At 40.8% G+C, this 19817-nt stretch overlaps 1 protein-coding gene across 4 annotated transcripts in view; it reads left to right on the top strand.

Moving 5' to 3' along the window:
- The first annotated feature begins 1889 nt into the window (after positions 1 to 1889).
- LOC121863838 (ammonium transporter Rh type A-like) overlaps positions 1890 to 19817 on the top strand; it is a 34082-nt gene continuing 16154 nt past the window's right edge. For 3 of the 4 annotated variants that reach the window (XR_006088459.1, XM_042362723.1, XM_042362720.1), the window contains exons 1-2: positions 1891 to 2053; positions 13955 to 14064. Coding sequence is in view for 3 of the 4 variants with exons in the window: in XM_042362723.1 (XP_042218657.1) it covers positions 1971 to 2053; positions 13955 to 14064 (193 nt within the window). In the remaining variant the exon portion in view is untranslated. Of the gene's footprint in view, positions 2054 to 13954; positions 14065 to 19817 lie in introns of all 4 variants that reach the window. The other variant, XM_042362719.1, reaches the window with a different exon arrangement.

Consider the following 19817-nt stretch of genomic DNA (forward strand, 5'->3'; position numbering starts at 1 on the left):
TCTTTTGATTATATTTCCAGTCAGGTTTAAGTATAGCGAGTTCACTTTCACTAACCAGTTCTCCTTGTGTCGTGTCAACAACCACCCAGCGAGATTATTATCCACATGTCAATACCATAGTGACGGTGGCTTAGTTATCAATACAGTAACATAATTATATATATATTTGCCAGTCATTCCTTTGTTTATCATTGCAACTAGATGTCATGAACTATTGCCATCTCTCTCCTAAATTAAAGTTATATTGTTCAGCTTTCCATTTGTTAAGTTTTCTCTTTTAGGTTTATTACATATAATTCGTACACTAATGAATTATTGAATCTCTGTGTTTCAGTGACTATATAACGAAGTTCTCCATTACGTTCAATAAGACTATTTACATACAGATTAACCTGCCCGAATGAATTTACTTTGTTTATGAATATGAGGTTGATCAGTTCTTAGAGGTGAAACTACCAGTAAGAAATAAAATTTTATTGCAATTAACAATAACGCTCATGAAGATTAGGAACCCCAGCTTATTTTACTTAGTGATTAGACACACCAATGCAAACCTAACCTAACCTAACCCCCCCCCCCCATTTAGAATTAGGGTGTTTGTAATCATCAGGTGAAATAAGCCGGGGTTCCTAATCTTCACGTGATCTTAAACAATGATTATCGAGACTTATTTGACCGCTGGATTACCGGTAAACTATCACTAGTTAACGTGTGAGCTATTAAAGTAATATCATCCTTATGGTCTTATCAAACATTGGGTGAGGCTTTAGTCTGGATAACTGACAGACGGGAAGATGAGTTACTGATCACTGTGCTTCTTTGTATTTTATAAACAATTACTGAAATGAACTGCATCAGCAACGTTTATCAGATTAAAAAGTATCTTTTTTTTTTCTTGATTTTTCTGTTGTGATTATTGCAACTAATTAATGGCTGCACGGGTGTCTGACTGGGTACGTCTGATTTACCAATGGAATCTTTTTTATCAGAAACTGTTCATAAAATTTTTCAAGCAACTTTGGGGTGGGGGAGATATGAGCAGTTAATTATGTATTAGGTGCTTCAGCTGCCCAGGTTATTTAGCATCGTTCACCGATTCTAATTAGTCCCTGCAACAGACAACTTTTGTAAACGACGTGAAAAGTTTCATTCGTTACTTAAGATGTATGAAGGGGTTGAAGCGTTTCTCCTAGTTACACTATATCGCGTACACCTGAGGAGTGTGACAGCCTTGTGTCAGGCGATCCACTACACCCTCTTCTTGATGTATTTACGACTACTGTGAAGATCCTGGAGGTGTGTGTAGTGCCAAGTTTGTCTTTATGTGTCAGGTGTGTAAAGCCTGCTCGTGACCGGCATTCTCGACTAGTCAGCAACCAGCTCCCAAGATTATGGTAATGACCAAGTTATCAAAGTACCATCTAAGTATTTATAATACGTCCGCTTGTTCACAAGTGACAGCTTCCTTTATTATGATATATATTTCTAATAAATTTGCTGGCAATACAATCATTTTGAATGTATTGCTGCAAAAGGAAATTTGTTCTTCGAAGTTTGCAGAGCTGGAGGAGATGCGACAAGGAACTTTCCCAGCGTTGCAATCTGATTGGCCACAGCGGCAGGAGTGACCCCAGCTTAGGACGCAACCAATAAGAGAAGAGAATCGTCCTGGTGGAGTAGCGCCATGAGGAGAAATACAGCCTCCCATTGGCTGTAGAGGGGGAGTTGCCTACCCTACCTTTTTTCTTACACGATTGTTCGTTCGCAGTGCTTGGAACCTCCGTAGACCTTGATCGTAACACAGAAGAAAAAAAAACGACCGAAAAGTTATGGATGCACTATCCTACCCTGTTGACGTAGATCGGGTTGCAAAGGGAGCTTGAGGACTCGGGGTCGCCACGCCACTACATTTGAGTTTGGAGCAGTGGAGAATAAGGACTCACTCTAGGGGGCTCCTGACACACGCCGCTATGTTCAAACTTTCACACATACATGGCTACCTGGCCTTTCTTCTCCAGATAGTCTTCCTCATCCTCTTCATTATCTTCGCCAGGTTGGTAATTGCAAAATTTTATTATTTCTCAGTAGCACTTCGATTGTAACGGAAATATTGATGTTACCTGTTGGTTCTTTCATAAGCATTTAATTCGATATGTTGTATCACATATTTCAAGTTATATAATCCATTTTTAAAACACTAATTAATCATAAAACAAGGTGATCAAGAAGTGAAAATTGGTTGTATTAGTCAAACTGGAAAAAGAAAAACTTCCTTCGTTCGCTAAACAGGACGGCTGATGTTGGGTCAACAGGGAATCGCTACAAGGATCTGGCGCTCGATCTTTATACTTAGTACTTGTATTGGAATTGATAATCATATATTTTTTTGTAAATGTTAACTGCCTAGTAATAAGTTCACCCCCCAAAATACGACTGGAAGCGTTTTAAGATTACTGCAGTACGTATATACATTACTAGCTGCTGTACCAGTGTTGTGGGGGTTTGTATCTGATGAAGTACCGTTGACCCCTGTGGGACCTCCAGCCATATTTGCTGTGGATATAATTATGTTGTCGCTGTTTTTGCATACTACTTACCTCATTGCTTCTTGTTTACATTTATTTCAAACGTTACTAATTGTTTATATTTTGCCTGCTAAATACCATTAATTGTATATCTCATTGCCTGTTGTGTTCGCTGTCCTTGCCCCCTCCCCCCACCCACCCTCCAGTGTTTACATTTTGTCTGAATATCCCATAACCTGTTGAGTTATACTTGTCTCCTTACCCCATTATCTGCTGTTTACATTTAGTCTGTTTCTCCCATCACATGGTGTTGTTGTTTTCCCTTAGTTACCCCAACACCTGCTATGTGCATATTATTTTTCACTTCATTAACCGTGACTCGCCATTAATTACACCCACCCCATCACAGTATTGGGCTTTTAGTACACCCCAAACTATATATATTAGTTGAGTACATTATGGTATAGAAGTAAGCTCTACTGTACATAGTAGATTAAGTACGTGTGTGGTGCCTGTAGAACACAGAACTTCTCTTGTGCAAAATTGTTTCGAGTTATCAACACAATTGGTGGAAGGATGAGAGGCAGACATAACAGTGGCTTGTTTGTGTGGTTTTGGATTACGTTACTTGTCTCCTGAATTGTGGTTGAGTTGTGTTTATATAAAGTGACAAAACATTATTTTTGTGTCAAGTTCGGTTTACCCCCCCTCCTAGTGTATTCATGAGCACACACGCGCACATAAACACACACACTACTACTACTACTACTTTGCTGTCACTCGTAATCGAGTATGACGATCACCCTCTATGATACAATGACATGAGTTATTAAGGGTGTCACCTTCGTTGGTGAGCTCTGATTAGGATTTCCTGTTTTGGGGGTTTCTTAGCATCCCGGGATTCTGGGACAAACCAGGATATTTCCCGGGATCCCGGGATTTCCCGCATCAGGTGATATTTGTACTAACTAATACTATATGCTAACCCTATACTTCATTAGTGTAGTATCTGTAGATTATTTGATAGGCAATTTATTTGATAAATTATATTACACTGAAGCAAAGTTGTCTTTATTAACTTGCATACTGATGTAAAAATAGGTACATAATGATTAAACAAGCAAAATTTTAATTAATCTCATTCTGTTAGCCATAAAAGAAACTCTCAGACATTTGGAATGGCATTCAAAGTTAGCTATTATAAAAAATGAAAATTATATATTTAATGCCATTTGGGAGTCGCATGCAAGCCAAGATACACCATTATAATATCATGGCTTGCATTTTGGCATCATATACAGACAGATTACTCTACAGTCAACACCCCTCTGCACTCAGCACGGAGATAAACACGACTAAGGCCAGTATTCAAGCAAGACTTTATGAAGGCCAGAAGTGTACAGGAACGGTACGTGTCACTTCTGTCAGACTCGCTCTAGCCCCCCCTCTCTCTCTCTCATGCGTTTTTGTATTTTACACAGTGCAAATCAGAGATAAGGGTATAACAATAAGAATCCCGGGATTTGAACCAAATTCCCGGGAAAAAAACATAACCACTTACGTCCGAGATCCCGGGAAGGAAACCCTAGCTCTGATGTGACTCGAAAGGCCGATACGGTACCGACAGGGCTGTCCACAGATGTTGCACGTGTGGAGGGCTACATCTAGTGCGGGAGAGGTGGCAGTATTTCCAGCATTGGCGCACGCGCACACACAGTATCGTTAATGTATTTATGCACAGACATGTAAAGAATTCCACACTAGCACACACTAAAGCATAAACTGATATACACGTAGACAGACATAGCACACTTACACACATCAACACTTTCACACATCAACACTTACACACATCAACACTTACACACATCAACACTTACACACATCAACACTTACACACATCAACACTTTCACATATACCCACAATTTTTTTGCGTTTGAAAACTTCCCATCATCTAAACATCAGAACAACGTCTACAAGCTATCTAAGGTTCTCTCGTGCCGATGACCGTTTCCTTTGTATTCCGTGCGTCAAGGCATCTTAAATGTGCCATTGTTGAATACAGATAAGTTGTGTTCAAAGCCTCTACACGGTAATATGACCTCGATTTAATCGCCCAACTACTGTATAGTGAGTGGATCAGCTTAAGGAAGAGACTCAGTCAGTGTAAATTTAAGGATATTTTTAGATATTGTTGTTGTAGTTTAGCTCGAGTTAAACAATTAGGTGCATTCTTGTCTCTCCAACCACGAGGAATGTTCACCCACCGTACGAACCTTTGTGAATCAGGACCTTGGTAGACGCAAACACTGCATGTTTTCTACCGTTTATTTACACCCTTAACGTCTCTTGTATCTTCGACAAATATATGAAACTCAACATAACTGAATCTGTCCCCTTTAAGCTGGGCAGCATTTGCATATTAAAGATGTTAAAGCCCCTTAGAAATGACACTTCCGTGCTTTATGCTCATTAAAAAACAAAAAAACAAAGTCACTTAAGAAGAAAGATGAGGTCTATCTCGCTCTACAAGAAGTTCGTATTCGGAGATATTCATTCGTTAAATTCACCTTAAAACTGGTGACGTGAAATCTCATTTAACCAACTTATGGTCACGGTGGGTTTGACATTGTGCTGAGACTATTATAAGTAGAATTCAGTCTTCCTAAATTAAAGAATACTTAAAATACCAATCATTGAAATTCCGTTCTCAGAGGACCAGTAATTCAGTAAGACAGACCCTACGGCGTGGCCAGGAAGTCAGTTAACACAGCTGGCCTTTGTATCAATTATTAACTTGACCGTTTCGCTGCCTATAGCCCGCATAGAACTCGGAGACTCTTCTGTTATTTTATCTCTTCCTCATAACATGGACCTCAAGAATACAAATGGATCTCTGAATCTAGATACAAACACAAAGTTAAAAAAAAAGTGACGAAATTACACCTGAGTTTGGGGTAGCTGTATGTGTACGTGTGTGAGAAAGCTGTATGTGTACGTGTGTGAGAAAGCTGTATGTGTACGTGTGTGAGAAAGCTGTATGTGTACGTGTGTGAGAAAGCTGTATGTGTACGTGTGTGAGAAAGCTGTATGTGTATGTGTGTGAGAGAGAAAGCTGTATGTGTATGTGTGTGAGAGAGAAAGCTGTGTGTACGTGTGTGACGGTGGTGTTTGTGTACGTGAGGGGGGGGGGAGGTGATTGTGTGCTGGGGTGGATGTGTGCGACGTGACTTCGTGTGTGGTTGATAGACGCCAAGTGTGTATATTATATCAGAGAGAGAGGAGAGAAGAGAGAGATAGGAGAGAAGAGAGAGAGAGAGAGAGAGAATATACAGTATATAAATAAAAGAGGAAAAGAGAAAGTGCCATATAGAGAAAAAAAGAGAGAGAGAGAGAAACAGCAAGTATAGCAAAAATTACAGGCTGAAGGAGGTATAAAGCGTGATAGTGTAATTCACAGTCATTGCCTCAATATACCCCACTAAAATATAGCCCCTGTCAAGTGGCTATTGTATATGATGGATGTGAGGCGTAGAGAGAAAGAGAGAGATAGAATAGCAAACTGAGATCTGATCAAAGGGTGTTGGAAAAATTTGATCGAGCTGAACGAATTGGATAAAAGTGATAGGTGATGATAGGAACTAGACACAGATGAAAGAAACGAAGGGAGAGTAAAGAAAAGGGATAGTGAATGAAATTAAGTAAAGATATGAGAGGGAAAAGAAGGATATTAGATTGTATAGTTGAAGGTATTTGTCATCATCTAACCTAACCTAACCTTACAGTATAGAATAAGAGTCACGTTATTTAAAGTTGATGATGATTCGTATGAACTAGGCTCCCCCATAGCCACACAGGGTCACTCTCTCTCTTAGGACCCGGATTCAGGAAGATTTTTAGAGTCTGGTTTTATTTTTTTCTCTCCGACTGGAACATATTACAACGTACTGACCTGAAACATTTAACCTAAGATACCAAGTTAACAGTGATAAATATGTTAACATTTGTGGAAATTTCATCTAGTGAGAAAAAAAAAGTCTGGTGAAATTTTATAAAGTGAGGCAACAGGTCCCACGCTCCCTGTAACCAATCACCAGTCTCACCGTGAATTCCCTTAAATGAAAACAAATCATCGTGTAAAATGAATGTGGGTCCTCTCCGCCCATCATAGACTGTCGGGCGGTGGCTGGGAAGCAAGCGATAGTTTCGAGTGAATTTTGTAAGGTTTGTCTCTAGTAGCACCCTAGATTACGAAGTTTTGATAATTAATGATGCTAACTGATATGAGGACACTCAGAATTTCATATTTTGACCAAAGAGCTTTAATTAATTTTGCTCGAAATCACAGTAGAAGCCCTCGACACGCTGATTAAGGATATGTGGTCAAAATGTTACTACCCACACACCTACATCACTACCCACACATCTACATCACCACCCACACACCACCATCACCACCCATACGCCGTAGTACCCACATTCTCGGCAGGCAGTGTGGTGTAGTATCATCAATATGTGTGGTGTGGTGGACCTCTTGCTGCTGCCTTACAAGTGGCTGTTGTTCAGTGCTCTTTGTGAATAAGAATGAAAGGCTTTGATCCAGGCGTTATGACTTGGGGGCGAAATTCCTCGTTATTATAGAAGACGGCGTACTTCCCCCTCCCCCCCCCCTCTTTCTCCATCCCTCGACCACAGAAGGACGGATGTATAGATAAACTGACTGATATGTAGCAGTATTATCTATAGGTATATACTCACACGACCCTTCAATATTCACCATTTGTGCCATATAGCGTGAAATTCCGAAAAAATATTAGCAAATATTTATTTTACGAACTAATGCTCGCTCACACACGCAGAGTCTTTCGGCTAAGGTGATAATATTGAATAACTAAGTTTATGGCATCCTAGTTTTACCAAGGAGAAAGTTTGTGACCAGGTAATGTTTCTCCAGAAGTGGTATAATAAAGAAGAAATGATGTTATGTTATTACAAAAGATAACCAACCATACTTTAGTGACACCCCAGCACACTTGCCTTTCATGTAAATTTGTATAGCGATATTAGGCGAACAAATCTCCACCGTAAATCAGTAACGTCATACAACCGGTTTTTCTGGATTCTTTAAGGATGTGTGATAGTCTGAGCTTCATACCTGGCTGGAAGTATAAGATAGTCTTAAGTTATGCGTTAAAGTTAGGATAGTGTGAGTAACAGACATAAAAACATGATATTGTGAGTAACAGACCTAAAGCATGATAGTGTAAGAGACCTAAAACATGATAGACTGAGTAACATTCTTGAAACTGGTTATGCAGATTATATTAATCGAGATAGTTTAGTAATCCCTTAAGTGCGAGAAAATGGCGTCCAGTAGTAAATGGGTAAAACGTTGGACAAAATACGGTGTTACTCTACAGTACATCTCAGAGTAACGGGTCAATATTTGTATTGTAACGGTTACTAAACGCGCCAGGATTAGGAAGAGCTTAAGCGATAGGAGCAACGATAATCCTTAATGGATGTGTTCTCATATCCAGACTTTGTTGGATAAAATATAGGAACTTTTAAGAACCAGGACTCAAGTTACAGTAGATGGGGATAAACTTTGAGGCTAAATAGCTGGTGGATAAGGGTGGTATGGGTGGGTGAGGATGGTGAAAGTAGATGAGGGTGGTGTAAGTAGCTGAGGGTGATGTGGGTGGGTGAGGGTGGTGCAAGTGGATTAAAGTCGTGTGGGTGGATGATGCTCGTGTAAGTGGGTGAAAGTGTTTAAGATGGTGTAAGTGGTTGAAGGTGGTGTGAGAGAAAATAAAGATGAGGGTGAGTGAGGGTGGACGAGAAGAGGATCATAAGGGGCCCAGTTAGAGACGAGGTACTATAGAGGAGGAGGAGGAAGGGTAGGGGGACCTCACCCTTTCTACCACTCCCACTTAGCAATTATTTATCCAATCAGCGCTGGGGAGTCGATGTGAAGTTCTGGATGGTTGAATCTGGGGTCCCTGGGTACGAGGAATGTGTGTGCGCGTGCGTGTTTATGTGTGGGAATATAATAATAATAATTAACGGTTTATTGAAAGAGCATGGCAGCAGGAAGGCTGAAAATGTACAATTACATAATTGGGGAATGGATCTCTTGATTTACAAAAGATGTACAAGTAACATAAATGATACAAATATGATACAGGATGCAAATGCATTACAGGAGGATCTAAATAAACTGCAGGGGTGGTCTGAAAAATGGCAAATGAAATTCAACACCAGCAAGTGCAGCGTACTTAATATTGGAAGAACAAATACTGTCAATGTATACAGCCTTAACAACATCAACCTAGAGAAGTCGACTTGTGAAAGAGACCTAGGGGTACTTTAAAGCCCGGACCTACGGCCTAGAAAACAGTGCGTTAATGTTCGAAATAAGGCAAACAGAGTATTGGGTTTTATATCTAGAAGTGTAAGTAATAAGAGTGCAGAGGTCTTATTGCAACTATATCTTGCGCTAGTCAGGCCGCACCTCGATTATGCGGTTCAGTTCTGGTGCCCTTATTATAGAATGGATATCAATTCACTAGAGTCGGTGCAGCGAAGAATGACGAAAATGATCCCGGGACTTAGAAACCTTCCATATCAGGATAAGTTAAAGAAACTAAACTTGCACTCCCTAGAAAGACGAAGAGTGCGGGGAGATATGATAGAAGTATTCAAGTGGGTGAAAGGAATCAATAAAAGTGATATAGATAAAGTTCTTATAATATCCGAGCAGGATAGGGCTCGGAGCAACGGATTTAAGTTGGATAAGTTTAGGTTTAGGAGGGAGATAGGAAGGAACTGGTTCACAAATAGGGTGGTGGACGAGTGGAGCAAGCTTAGCAACTTGTAGTAAGTGCTGGAACGCTGGAAAGTTTTAAAAGGAGGCTAGATAGATTCATGGATGATAGAGTGGTAGTAACTCGACAGGAGCTGCCATGCACAGGCCAACCGGCCTATTGCAGACTCCTTATTTTCTTATGTTCTTATGACACATACACACCCTCGCGCACAGAATTTCCAAAAACACTATCGAGCCAACTTTGAGATAACTCCTTAAAATTCGTAGCTGATGATAACCTGTGTATTTTAGCCCAGCTCACTCACGCCCCGAGCTCCGAGCTGTCTCCAAGGCAAGCTTACGTGCTATTCCCAGCATATCTTGACCAGTTCTTAGTAATGCTTGTTTTACCTAGTATGGACGACGCGAGGATATCCTAAGTATTCTATCAGCATAGGCAATGTATTCTTATTCTAGTATAAACGCGCGTGGATAAAGACGAACTGTAACCTCAACTAAGTTTATTCTAGTGTATTTTTTTCCGGTGGGCTTTTTTCTCGAGGGAAATTGTCTCTAGGGTTCTTCTCCGGTAAGTTACGGCCGATGAGATTTTGTGGGCGTATCTCTAGTAAAAAAATAAATAAAAATAAGGAGGTGTTGGGGAGGGGGGATGCGAGCAGGACGAGCCAGGCAGGCGGGCGCCGCACACATCAACCAACTTGTTTCTTCTGGCAGCTGTCTCATCCATCTCCCTCCCTACCATCTTTCCTCCACGGTTTTTAGGTGATAAACACACTTACCGCCGCGTTCACATGATGCTGGTGTAGCCTATACCCAGCCACCCACTTCGCCCTCCACCACCTGCTGGGCGACAACCATTTCTGCTGTGTGCTGTGTCAAGAGTTGCTGCAGGCCTCCGTGGGAACATGTGGGCGCGGGTGTCTCCCAGAACAAGGGTAAACTATCATAGACCACGCCCACACCCTAACAAATAACGCCCACTTCTTAAGATGAACCAACTGAAGTGTGGGTCTATAGTCACACACACACACTTCCTCTTAACACAAAATATCACGAGTGAATGCCCTCACTCACCACCTTCCTTCCTCAAATATGTCATAACCCTTAAACCCGGTGAAAGTAAGATCAATTTTTTGCCATATATGAAGAATACCGTAATTCATTGTCGAGATAAGGAAAATATAGGTTTATTATGCCGGAGTTTTGTAATTAAAATCATTAATGGGTAAAACGCTGTTCTGATAATTAATTCCCAGTTACTAATTATACCGGAATCTCGACCCTTGACTCACAGCGATCATCTGAATTATGGCCCCGAGGCCGATAGTCACTCTGAATTGGTAAAGTAAGGACAGGAATTTAATTGAGACGAATATATTTAATTAGTGAATGGTTGAAACACGGGATCTCCTACTACTTAGGAAGTATAATTGTAATGTAATGATTCATCACCCCCTTCTCCCCCCCCCCCATTTTTTTTAGCTGTGGTGGACTAGGGAAGGTTCCTATGACCACATTTTTACAAATATGTCCTCTGAAGGGCAATATGTCTACCACAAGTCCCAGGAATGACCAGGACAGACTTCAGTCGGGTCTCAAAAGGACGATATAAGGACATAAGAATGGATGAAACTGCAGCGGGCCTGTTAGCCCATACTGGGTAGTCCCGTTACACCTAACCCCTATTGCTCATATATCTATCCAACCTATGTGTGAAGTTATCCAGCGTATTCGAGTTAATGATGATGTTTGGTAACTTGTTCCACTTGTCCACTACCCTATTTCCAAACCTAAATCTAAATTTGTCTAATTTAAAACCATTGTTACAAGTTCGCTCCTGGTTGGATAGTTTGAGTACCTTTGTAATGTCCCTTTGTTTAGCCCTGACTTCCATTTATACACCTCTATCATATCACCCCTCACTCTACGTCTCTCGAGGGAGTGCAAATTAAGATGCTTTAACCTTCTCTGTACTCAAGGTTCCTAATGCCCGGGATTAGTCTTGTCATTCTCCTCTGGATTCGTTCCAAGGATTCTATATCCATTCTGTAATACGGTGACCAGAAATTAACTGCGTAATCCAAGTGAGGTCTCACAAGCGCAAGATATAGTTTTAGGATGACCTCGCTAGCCTTGAAACTAACACTCCTTCGTATGAACCCAAGTACTTTATTAGCCTTGTTTCGAGCAAATACACATTGTTTACTTGGCTTAAGATTCCTATTTATAATTACTCCTAAATCTTTCTCGCAGTCGGATTTCTCAATAACATCGTTGTTCATCTGGTATCTGGTTTCCCTGTTTACATCTCCTACATTGAGTACTTTACATTTGTCCACATTGAATTTCATCTGCCATTTTTCGGACTATTCGAAAAATTTGTTTAGATCTCCCTGTAGTTTTGCGGAGTCCTCGTCAGATTTAATTACACGCCCTATTATAGTCATCAGCAAATTTAATTATGTTGCTGTCTTCGCCGATATCTATTTCGTTTATGTATATAAAATATAATAATGGTCCAAGTACTGAGCCTTGGGGAACTCCACTAGTGACGTTGCTCCAACAGGATTTAGTGCCGTTAATGCTCACTCGCTGTTTCCTGTCCTGTAACCACGCCCTAATCCATTTTAGAATATCCCCTTTATAAAGTTACTGTATCTGACGAGTGATCATATTCAGGCTAGGCTTCCTTATGTTGTTTTTCGAATAAGATGACCGGCACTAATAGAAGTAACCACATATAAATTGAGTTCTCAGAGTGTAGAGAGAAGACGTCATGTACTTAGGATTACTTAACAAGTTTGCTGCATTTAAGGATATATATTAATTCATATTTTGTTCAATTACTATACACCGTTTATTATTATTATTATTATTATTATTACACACACACATACATTCCAAAGACAGTATCGTATTTCCTCTGAGCCCCTGTAGATGTTGGCGCGAACACTACCATCTGGGGTAGTAGACAGGTCTCCTCGGTTTCATAGAGGCGTACTAATATCCTGATAGTTATTCAAGAGGCTGTGAGGCGAGGCGTGGGGGAGCTACAGGACCCTTTTTTTATAATCTGAGTTAACCTTGACTCTTAGGTAGGGTGTATAGGGGGACTGACCTGTTATCCTTAGTACGTTAATTTATTAGTTACTCCGTAGACAGGTGCTGCAGGCAGAGGTTAATGGCACATTATTATGGAAGGAAGATAAACTCCATCGATTTTAACCACTTGTGTACGGGGTCCCCTCTCTATTGAATAAAATCGTCATACGTTACCCAAATAGAATATTAAATGTGGCGTCCCCGTAGTGAAGGGGTTAGGGGAGATAGTGGCCAACCGCCAACTGTTCCTTGGGAAGAATTTTAAAATTTCATTTCATTAGAAATCGTATTATTTGTTCAGTTGTTTGTAATACTGATAACGGCCAAAGCCTCGTGACAATTATTGCCCAGAGGCTTAACTCGATTATAAAAATACGATCTTACCATTAAACTACTATTGTGTTAATTGTATATTTTAGGTTACAATTACATAATTCTCGCCTTCATATTAACTCGTACAAGTCTCGCTAGTTCGTGGTGGGTCCAGGCTATGCAGTATACCTAAGTGACTGGGTACACTCGTAGGGGAAGGGGGGTGAATCGTGGGTAGTATTCGTATAATAGGTTACGTAACGGTGGCTTATCCACCAACTCTCACCCGGTACAACTTCCACTTCACTTGATCCTCCACTTCTGTCTCTCTCTCTCTCTCTCTCTCTCTCTCTCTCTTAGTCCTTTCCACTTCACTCCTTTATTTATTCATCAACATTCACACCCTCTTCTCCTCTTCACGTGTTGCTTCTCCGTATTCAATTTTTTTGTCTCGCACAAGTATCTCTTCCACACTCTTCTATTCTGTCTCTTTATGCTCTATCTCTCTCATATCTGCCTCTATGTGTGTCTCTTTGTCTCTGATGATACATTCAGGCCCGTCCTTTAGGGGGGGCGAACAGGGGCGACCGCCCGGGGCCCCGCGCGTGTGGGGGGGCCGCGGGGCCCAGCACTAGACCCAGTGACCTCGGACACATAACCTGTTGACTGGTTAATCTGACCTGACGGCTTACGCCACCAACGCAACCGTGCCCTTACTATCCATCGCGACAGTCCCATGGTGGTTGGTTGGTGTGGGTTCCTCTGACCACATAATCTGGGACCCCGCAGTGGCTGAGTTGCCCTGGGCCCCGCACCCTCCTAGGGACGGCCCTGACATTGATAGCATTACGTTAAGTACTTATAATAACAATCTATTTCTCCCATCCTTTATTCTTCTGTGTTTTATATTTATCTTATCTGTCTATAACCTGTAAATATCTCTTAGAAAATATTGAGTTTGTAAATCGGAATTGGTCATTGTTACTACCGTGTGGTGGTGTATCGCAAGTATGAATGATTATTAAAACAATCTATATTTCATTTCACGACATGCATTCAAGAGAGCTGCAAGATTCGAAAAGCTCACCCATGTTCATATTGTTCTTGTACACTTTGTCTTTATTATTCTGGTTAAATTAACTGTTTAAATTTTAATTTCAATTTCGTTTGTTCATTCGCCACCAGGTACCACCCAGATGCGGACGCTCGCCATAATCCCCTGGCGAATAATGATACGCTCTCGCAGAAGTTGGAAAAATATAACACTGGCGATTCCCACAGCGCGACCTACCCTAGTGAGTTACCCCACCTTCTATTCCCTACTGACGTAACTTAACCTAACTTAGCCTAAATACATAATATAACTGACCCTAGCATAACCTAACCTGACCTCAATAACTTAAACTAACCTAACCTAAACCCCCAAAACTTAACCTAATTCAAATTACTTTACCTTACCCACAGAACTTAACTTGACCCCACATAATCTAACCTGACCTAAACAGTCTAGCCTTCCCTAGATCTAACCAATCTCCAATAGCCTAATATAACCCAAATACCAGAATTTAATCAGCTTAGATAATAGTCTGTCCTAAATACTGCATTTCATATCACACATTAACCACTTCGCATGACGGTAACTTTTCGATATCGGAACATTAACGACTTGGAGGATACCGTACGTAACCTTCACTTAACAGCGTTCTGGTGCCGTAACGTCAACCACTTCGTTGTAGAAATTCGAAGGCAGTGAAGTACAGACACTTGAACGCCAATGAGAAAAGTCAGACCCAGGCCCTAGATGTGACCTTATCTTGTGCTAATGATGACACGAGCCTTGGAGGACTTCACCAGCAGAACATTAATAAAACTCTTGAGGTTCTTGTGGAATTAATGATGTTCTGAAATAGGAGATGTATCGGGGAATTATTATTATTATTATTATTATTATTATTATTATTATTATTAGTAGTAGTAGTAGTAGTAGTAGTAGTAGTAGTAATAATAGTAGTAGTAGTAGTAGTAAAGTGAGTAGTACGTAGTAGGGGTAGAAGTATTGGGGTATAGTTATGAATGGCTTGGGAAAAAAAGATAGACTTTTTTATCACTATCTCTCCAGTATGTTTATGTATGCATGAATTGTATGTACTGTACAGTATATACGTGTGGGTCGATGGTTACATAACTTCGGTTAAGTGGCCAGAGCGATGGTCAAGGACCACATAGCAGCTGAGATAAGGATCCTTAGACCACTTTTGTACTGGAGACTCCTGGGATGGATGACATGCTCGCCCAGATAGGAGAAGGAAGGGAGAGACCGGTTCTTGCCATCGTTGTCTCGGTAATTTCACATACACACTTCACAAGCAATTTTTCCGTGTATTTCTGTGCTTCAACAACTAAGGACATTAAGTGTATAAGCTAAATTGCTTAATGCACTACAAGAACACCAGGAATAGCCTAATCTTCCTGTTTACACTAAAGCAGCCTAGCACACTGTTGTCATACACCCACCCACGAATATACTTCAGATGAAAAAAAGAATTTCTTCTAAATACAACAGTGTGCACCGAAAAAACTAAACTACTCCACTCTCACGACCACAGCATAGGCTACAAACAGACATATGATAATTGTTTTTTATTAATTAAAATTTGTCTCAAAAGTCTGGTGAACTTTTAGTGTGTAAAATCCTAGATGGAAAAGTATTCGAGTCACGATCCCTTCTCTCCCATAGCTTGAGCCAGACTGGTTATTTAATTTAACGGACATGTTTATAAGCCAACCCTCAGCATTCACAGAATATCCATTACTGGTTAAACAACTTAATATGTACTTATGTAAAATAGTAAGCCGAGTTACTAATGACGATAATTTGGTATAGAAAACTCCACATGTGTTGTCTAAGGACTTTTGTAAGTCGTAAGAGCGTTTAGTATGTGTAGCCCAGAAGACGAGGATGTTATAACACGGAGTGAGGGAGGCAGGGAAGTGTTATGGGTGGAGGCACTAGGCCAGACAAGGATGGACGGCTGGTGTTATGGTGACAAGATTGGCTACCATGTACGACGGGGGTACCTGTAAACTATTGTTGTTAGGCTGTCCCAGGTGTAGTGATTTGTTAAACGAGAGGTGCTATGGTGTTTTATTGTGCCAGGTATAGTGCAGAACTAAAACAGTTGTGGTGTAGTGCAGGAAGATGAGGGGTGGATTACCACACCAAGTGTAGTACAGTACTGTATACTAAAAATGGAGTACAATGCAGGGATAGGAGGAAGGTTTTATCTTCAGGTGTAGTTTAGTATAGCACCAAGAGTAGAGATATAACTCCTACAGACCATCATTTTAGCGTATAGCCTAAGTGGGAACTGTATTATGAACATGTGCATAATTGATTACACCTTGATTAACTGCTGTTTTCCGTTTAATTCAGGTTTGATAAGCCTTGAATATGTATTATAATCTTTGATTATGACGAGCCATAACATTATAAAGGGAATGAATGATTCATTCCCGTTATAATGTAGCGCCATATCGGAATGTTTAAATTCATAATCACTTCAGTTACTACACGCCGTCACCTGCTCAACTTATGTTAGCGATCAATTTCATCCTTTTGTGTCTATTGAAAATTTATAAATTTTGTTTACTATATTATATTTAGATTTTTATAGCGGAAGTCATGTTATTCTAGTTTTATTATAACCTCTATAGAAGGTAGAAATTGGCGATGCGATACGATACACAAAGGATATCGCATTTACTACGTAGCAGATATTAGAGGTCGTCCGCTTCATTATTTTGATGAGATGATAGTGTCCCGTAGAATATTTTTCTTAGATAATTTTCCGGCAGGATATTTTTCCTGGGGGAAATTGTTTGGGGGTTTTCCGCCAATGATACTCCGCGCCCCAGCAAGTAACCTTACGCACGGACGCCTCAAAGTCGATATCAAGTCATATATAATTGTGCCGTCATCAGCACCATGCTGTTATCTACTGAATACTGATCACCCCCTTCAGTACCTGCTAGTACTTAGCATAACCCCCTGGCTTCCTGCTTGTTATGTTGTTCTCTGACTGATCAGAATTTTTACCTTGAACGTGGTGTGAATTAATTTATTTGCGACGATATGTACAACGTAATGAATCTATCTAGGGTGTGGTATTACTCTTATTCTCGTCCTTGTGCTGGTTACCTCTAAGAGTGAGGTTTGCTGTGGCATAGTGCAGATGTTGTAATTAGGTTGATTTTAATTTGACACTACTGTAATTATCCCTGCCTGAAGGTCTCATTGCCATGCTATTACTTCATAAGGTTGAAATTTCCTTGGTATTGACAAATATAACTACATACGGATGAACGTTCCTTGATATTAACTCAAATATCGCTACATAAAGATGTGTTCCTTGGTATTAACACAAATATTGCTATATAAGGGTGAGAGTTCCTTGGTATTAACACAAATATTGCTACATAAGGGTGAGAGTTCCTTGGTTTAACTCAAATATCGCTACATAAGGGTGAGAGTTCCTTGGTATTAACACAAATATCGCTACATAAGGGTGAGAGTTCCTTGGTATTAACACAAATATCGCTACATAAGGGTGAGAGTTCCTTGGTTTAACTCAAATGTCGATGGGATTCTAATCCGTGCTGTCCATTTTGGCTGCTGTTTTACACTACTTCCTCCTCACTGGTTATAGGTAAACGCAAGAACTGATCTACATGTACTGAGATGTAAATTGAAGCTGGTGTGGATATGAACAAAAGCTGGTATGGATGTAAATACAAACTGGTCGGATTCATCTAAAATCTGGTATGAAAGTTTACTGTAGCCACTTGGGAGGTGGGAGAGGGGGGGGGGGTGTAATGGTCAGCATTCTCGCCTCGCCCCCAGTCTTCTCGGACGAGTTAACTTGCCTAGGGTGTGGTTGTTGTGTTGGCGACAGCTTCTACACCTTAAACAAATTCACGCCTAGGTGGCCCTTGGGCCAGCCATCCTCGTTACACAAGGGGCAACCATTAATTTTTTAATAACACATGAGTTATAAAAAAAGGACCTTTTATGTAAATAAACATAAGTCTGTAGATAGTGAAGTGTTTGAGATTCGACCCACTATGCGTAGCGAAAACTTTGCTGTCGCCCATACTGATACTGTTCCAGAACTTACTTGTTCCCTCAAGTATTATGGTAACATTAACACATGTTCTGTTATACAGTATTCAAAAGCTCTGTTTGTGCAGTACTAACTATAACTTGGTAAAGGATGAAGAGGATAGAAATGTGTGAGGAAAAAATTATGCAATATCCTCAATGTAAGTGGCGTTAGAAGTGGTTGCTTGCTCACCCAAAGAACGCTGGTTTGTCTCTCATGACTGACCACTGAGTGGGGCACCCCTAGTCCACCCAACCCAATAGAATGTGTATCTCAAGTTAACATGTAAGAAATTAAACAGTACTGTATAGTGCACTGCCAGTCAGTCACAGCTTTTTGTGTACTAAAAGCTACTTAGTCTTGAGTTGCAGTACTGTATCCGCATTGCCGCTAACTTTAGTGTTCAATAAGTTTGAGGTAAGATATGGTGTCCTGGAGAATTTCATTACAGGTATTTCATACCTGTATCCTTTCTCCTTCGTTCATTTTCAAACAGTAAAATATGTTCGGACTCACGCGATTCTATTAAACTGGAGATTAGCCATCTACACTCCTAACCTCCCTTCCATCTCAGAACTTATGGTAGTATAGTACTGTATACTGATGAGTGATTGTCTCGTGGGCAATAAGCTGATGGTATTTTGTCCATGCACCCCTAAAACTGCTATCATTGTTACATAAACATGTCAACATTAGTCAGGAGAGACTTGCTTACCAAGTGACAGTTATGGTAGTAAGTACATGTACTGCTCTCCCACCTATCACATTCATGCCCCCTTCTTCAACATGGTTATTCATACATAGATTCATCTGTGTGGGTTGAACATAATGACTGACATAATATTGTCTGGTCTGGACTTCTGTTTACCGTTCTGTTCACCGTTTGTGCAGATGACAAGCAACAGTGAACTTTATGAAGCTTTTTAATTTATTTTCTCGATTTAAGCATAATAAGAATCGTGCAGCCTTACGTGTTTTCGGGAAGTTCATTTTATATAAGATAACTTTGTCTCTGAATCAATTACACCTGGGGAAATCTAATTGTGTGTGGGAAAAGTGCAGAGAACAGCGTCGTGACCTGAACCTGGCTTTCATTGACCCAAGGTCAATTGACCTTGCATCGACCTAACCAAGGCCTTCAACTCGGTCAACAGGGAAGCCCTCTGGTGGACCCTCAGCCGTTTTGGCTGCCCACCAAAATTCATCTCCATTATGAGGCAACTCCACGATGGCATGAACAGCAGTGTCCTGCACAGTGGAACCCAGTCTGAGTTCTTCCCCATCCAAACGGGGGTAAAACAAGGATGTGTACTGGCACCAACTGTCTTTTCCATTTTCTTGGCTGCCTTCCTTACTCGCACCAGCGCCAATTTAGCCGGTGGGGTGGACATCGAGTACTGGATGAAGGGTCTTTTCAACATATGATGACTCCAGGCAGGAACAAAGGTGTTGGCAGCTTCCATTATTGTGCTTCAGTATGCAGACGACCTCCCCCTTGTTGCTCACACTGAATGCGACCTACAGGAGATCCTGAATACCAACGCAGATGCGTAAGCACACTTTGGCCATGAGGTGAATGTATGTAAGACTTGGATTCTCTTTCAGCTTGCCCCTGGTTCAGCCACACCTCCACCATCCATCCAGCTTAATGGTACTACTCTCTCTGTTACCCACTTTCGGTGTCTCAGATCAGATGTGCATATGAAGCCTTTGGCAGACTCTGAAACCGGGTCTTCAGCTGTAGGGAGCTGAAATTATCTACAAAGTTACACGTATATCGAGCAGTGGTCCTCCCCACCCTGCTATATGGCAGCGAGACATGGGTCACCTACAGGAGGCACCTCAAGGCACTTGAAAACTTTCACCAATATGGTCTACGTTCCATCCTC

This window comes from Homarus americanus, unplaced genomic scaffold (genome assembly GCF_018991925.1).
Source record: "Homarus americanus isolate GMGI-L3 unplaced genomic scaffold, GMGI_Hamer_2.0 scaffold48354, whole genome shotgun sequence".
Lineage (NCBI taxonomy): Eukaryota > Metazoa > Arthropoda > Malacostraca > Decapoda > Nephropidae > Homarus > Homarus americanus.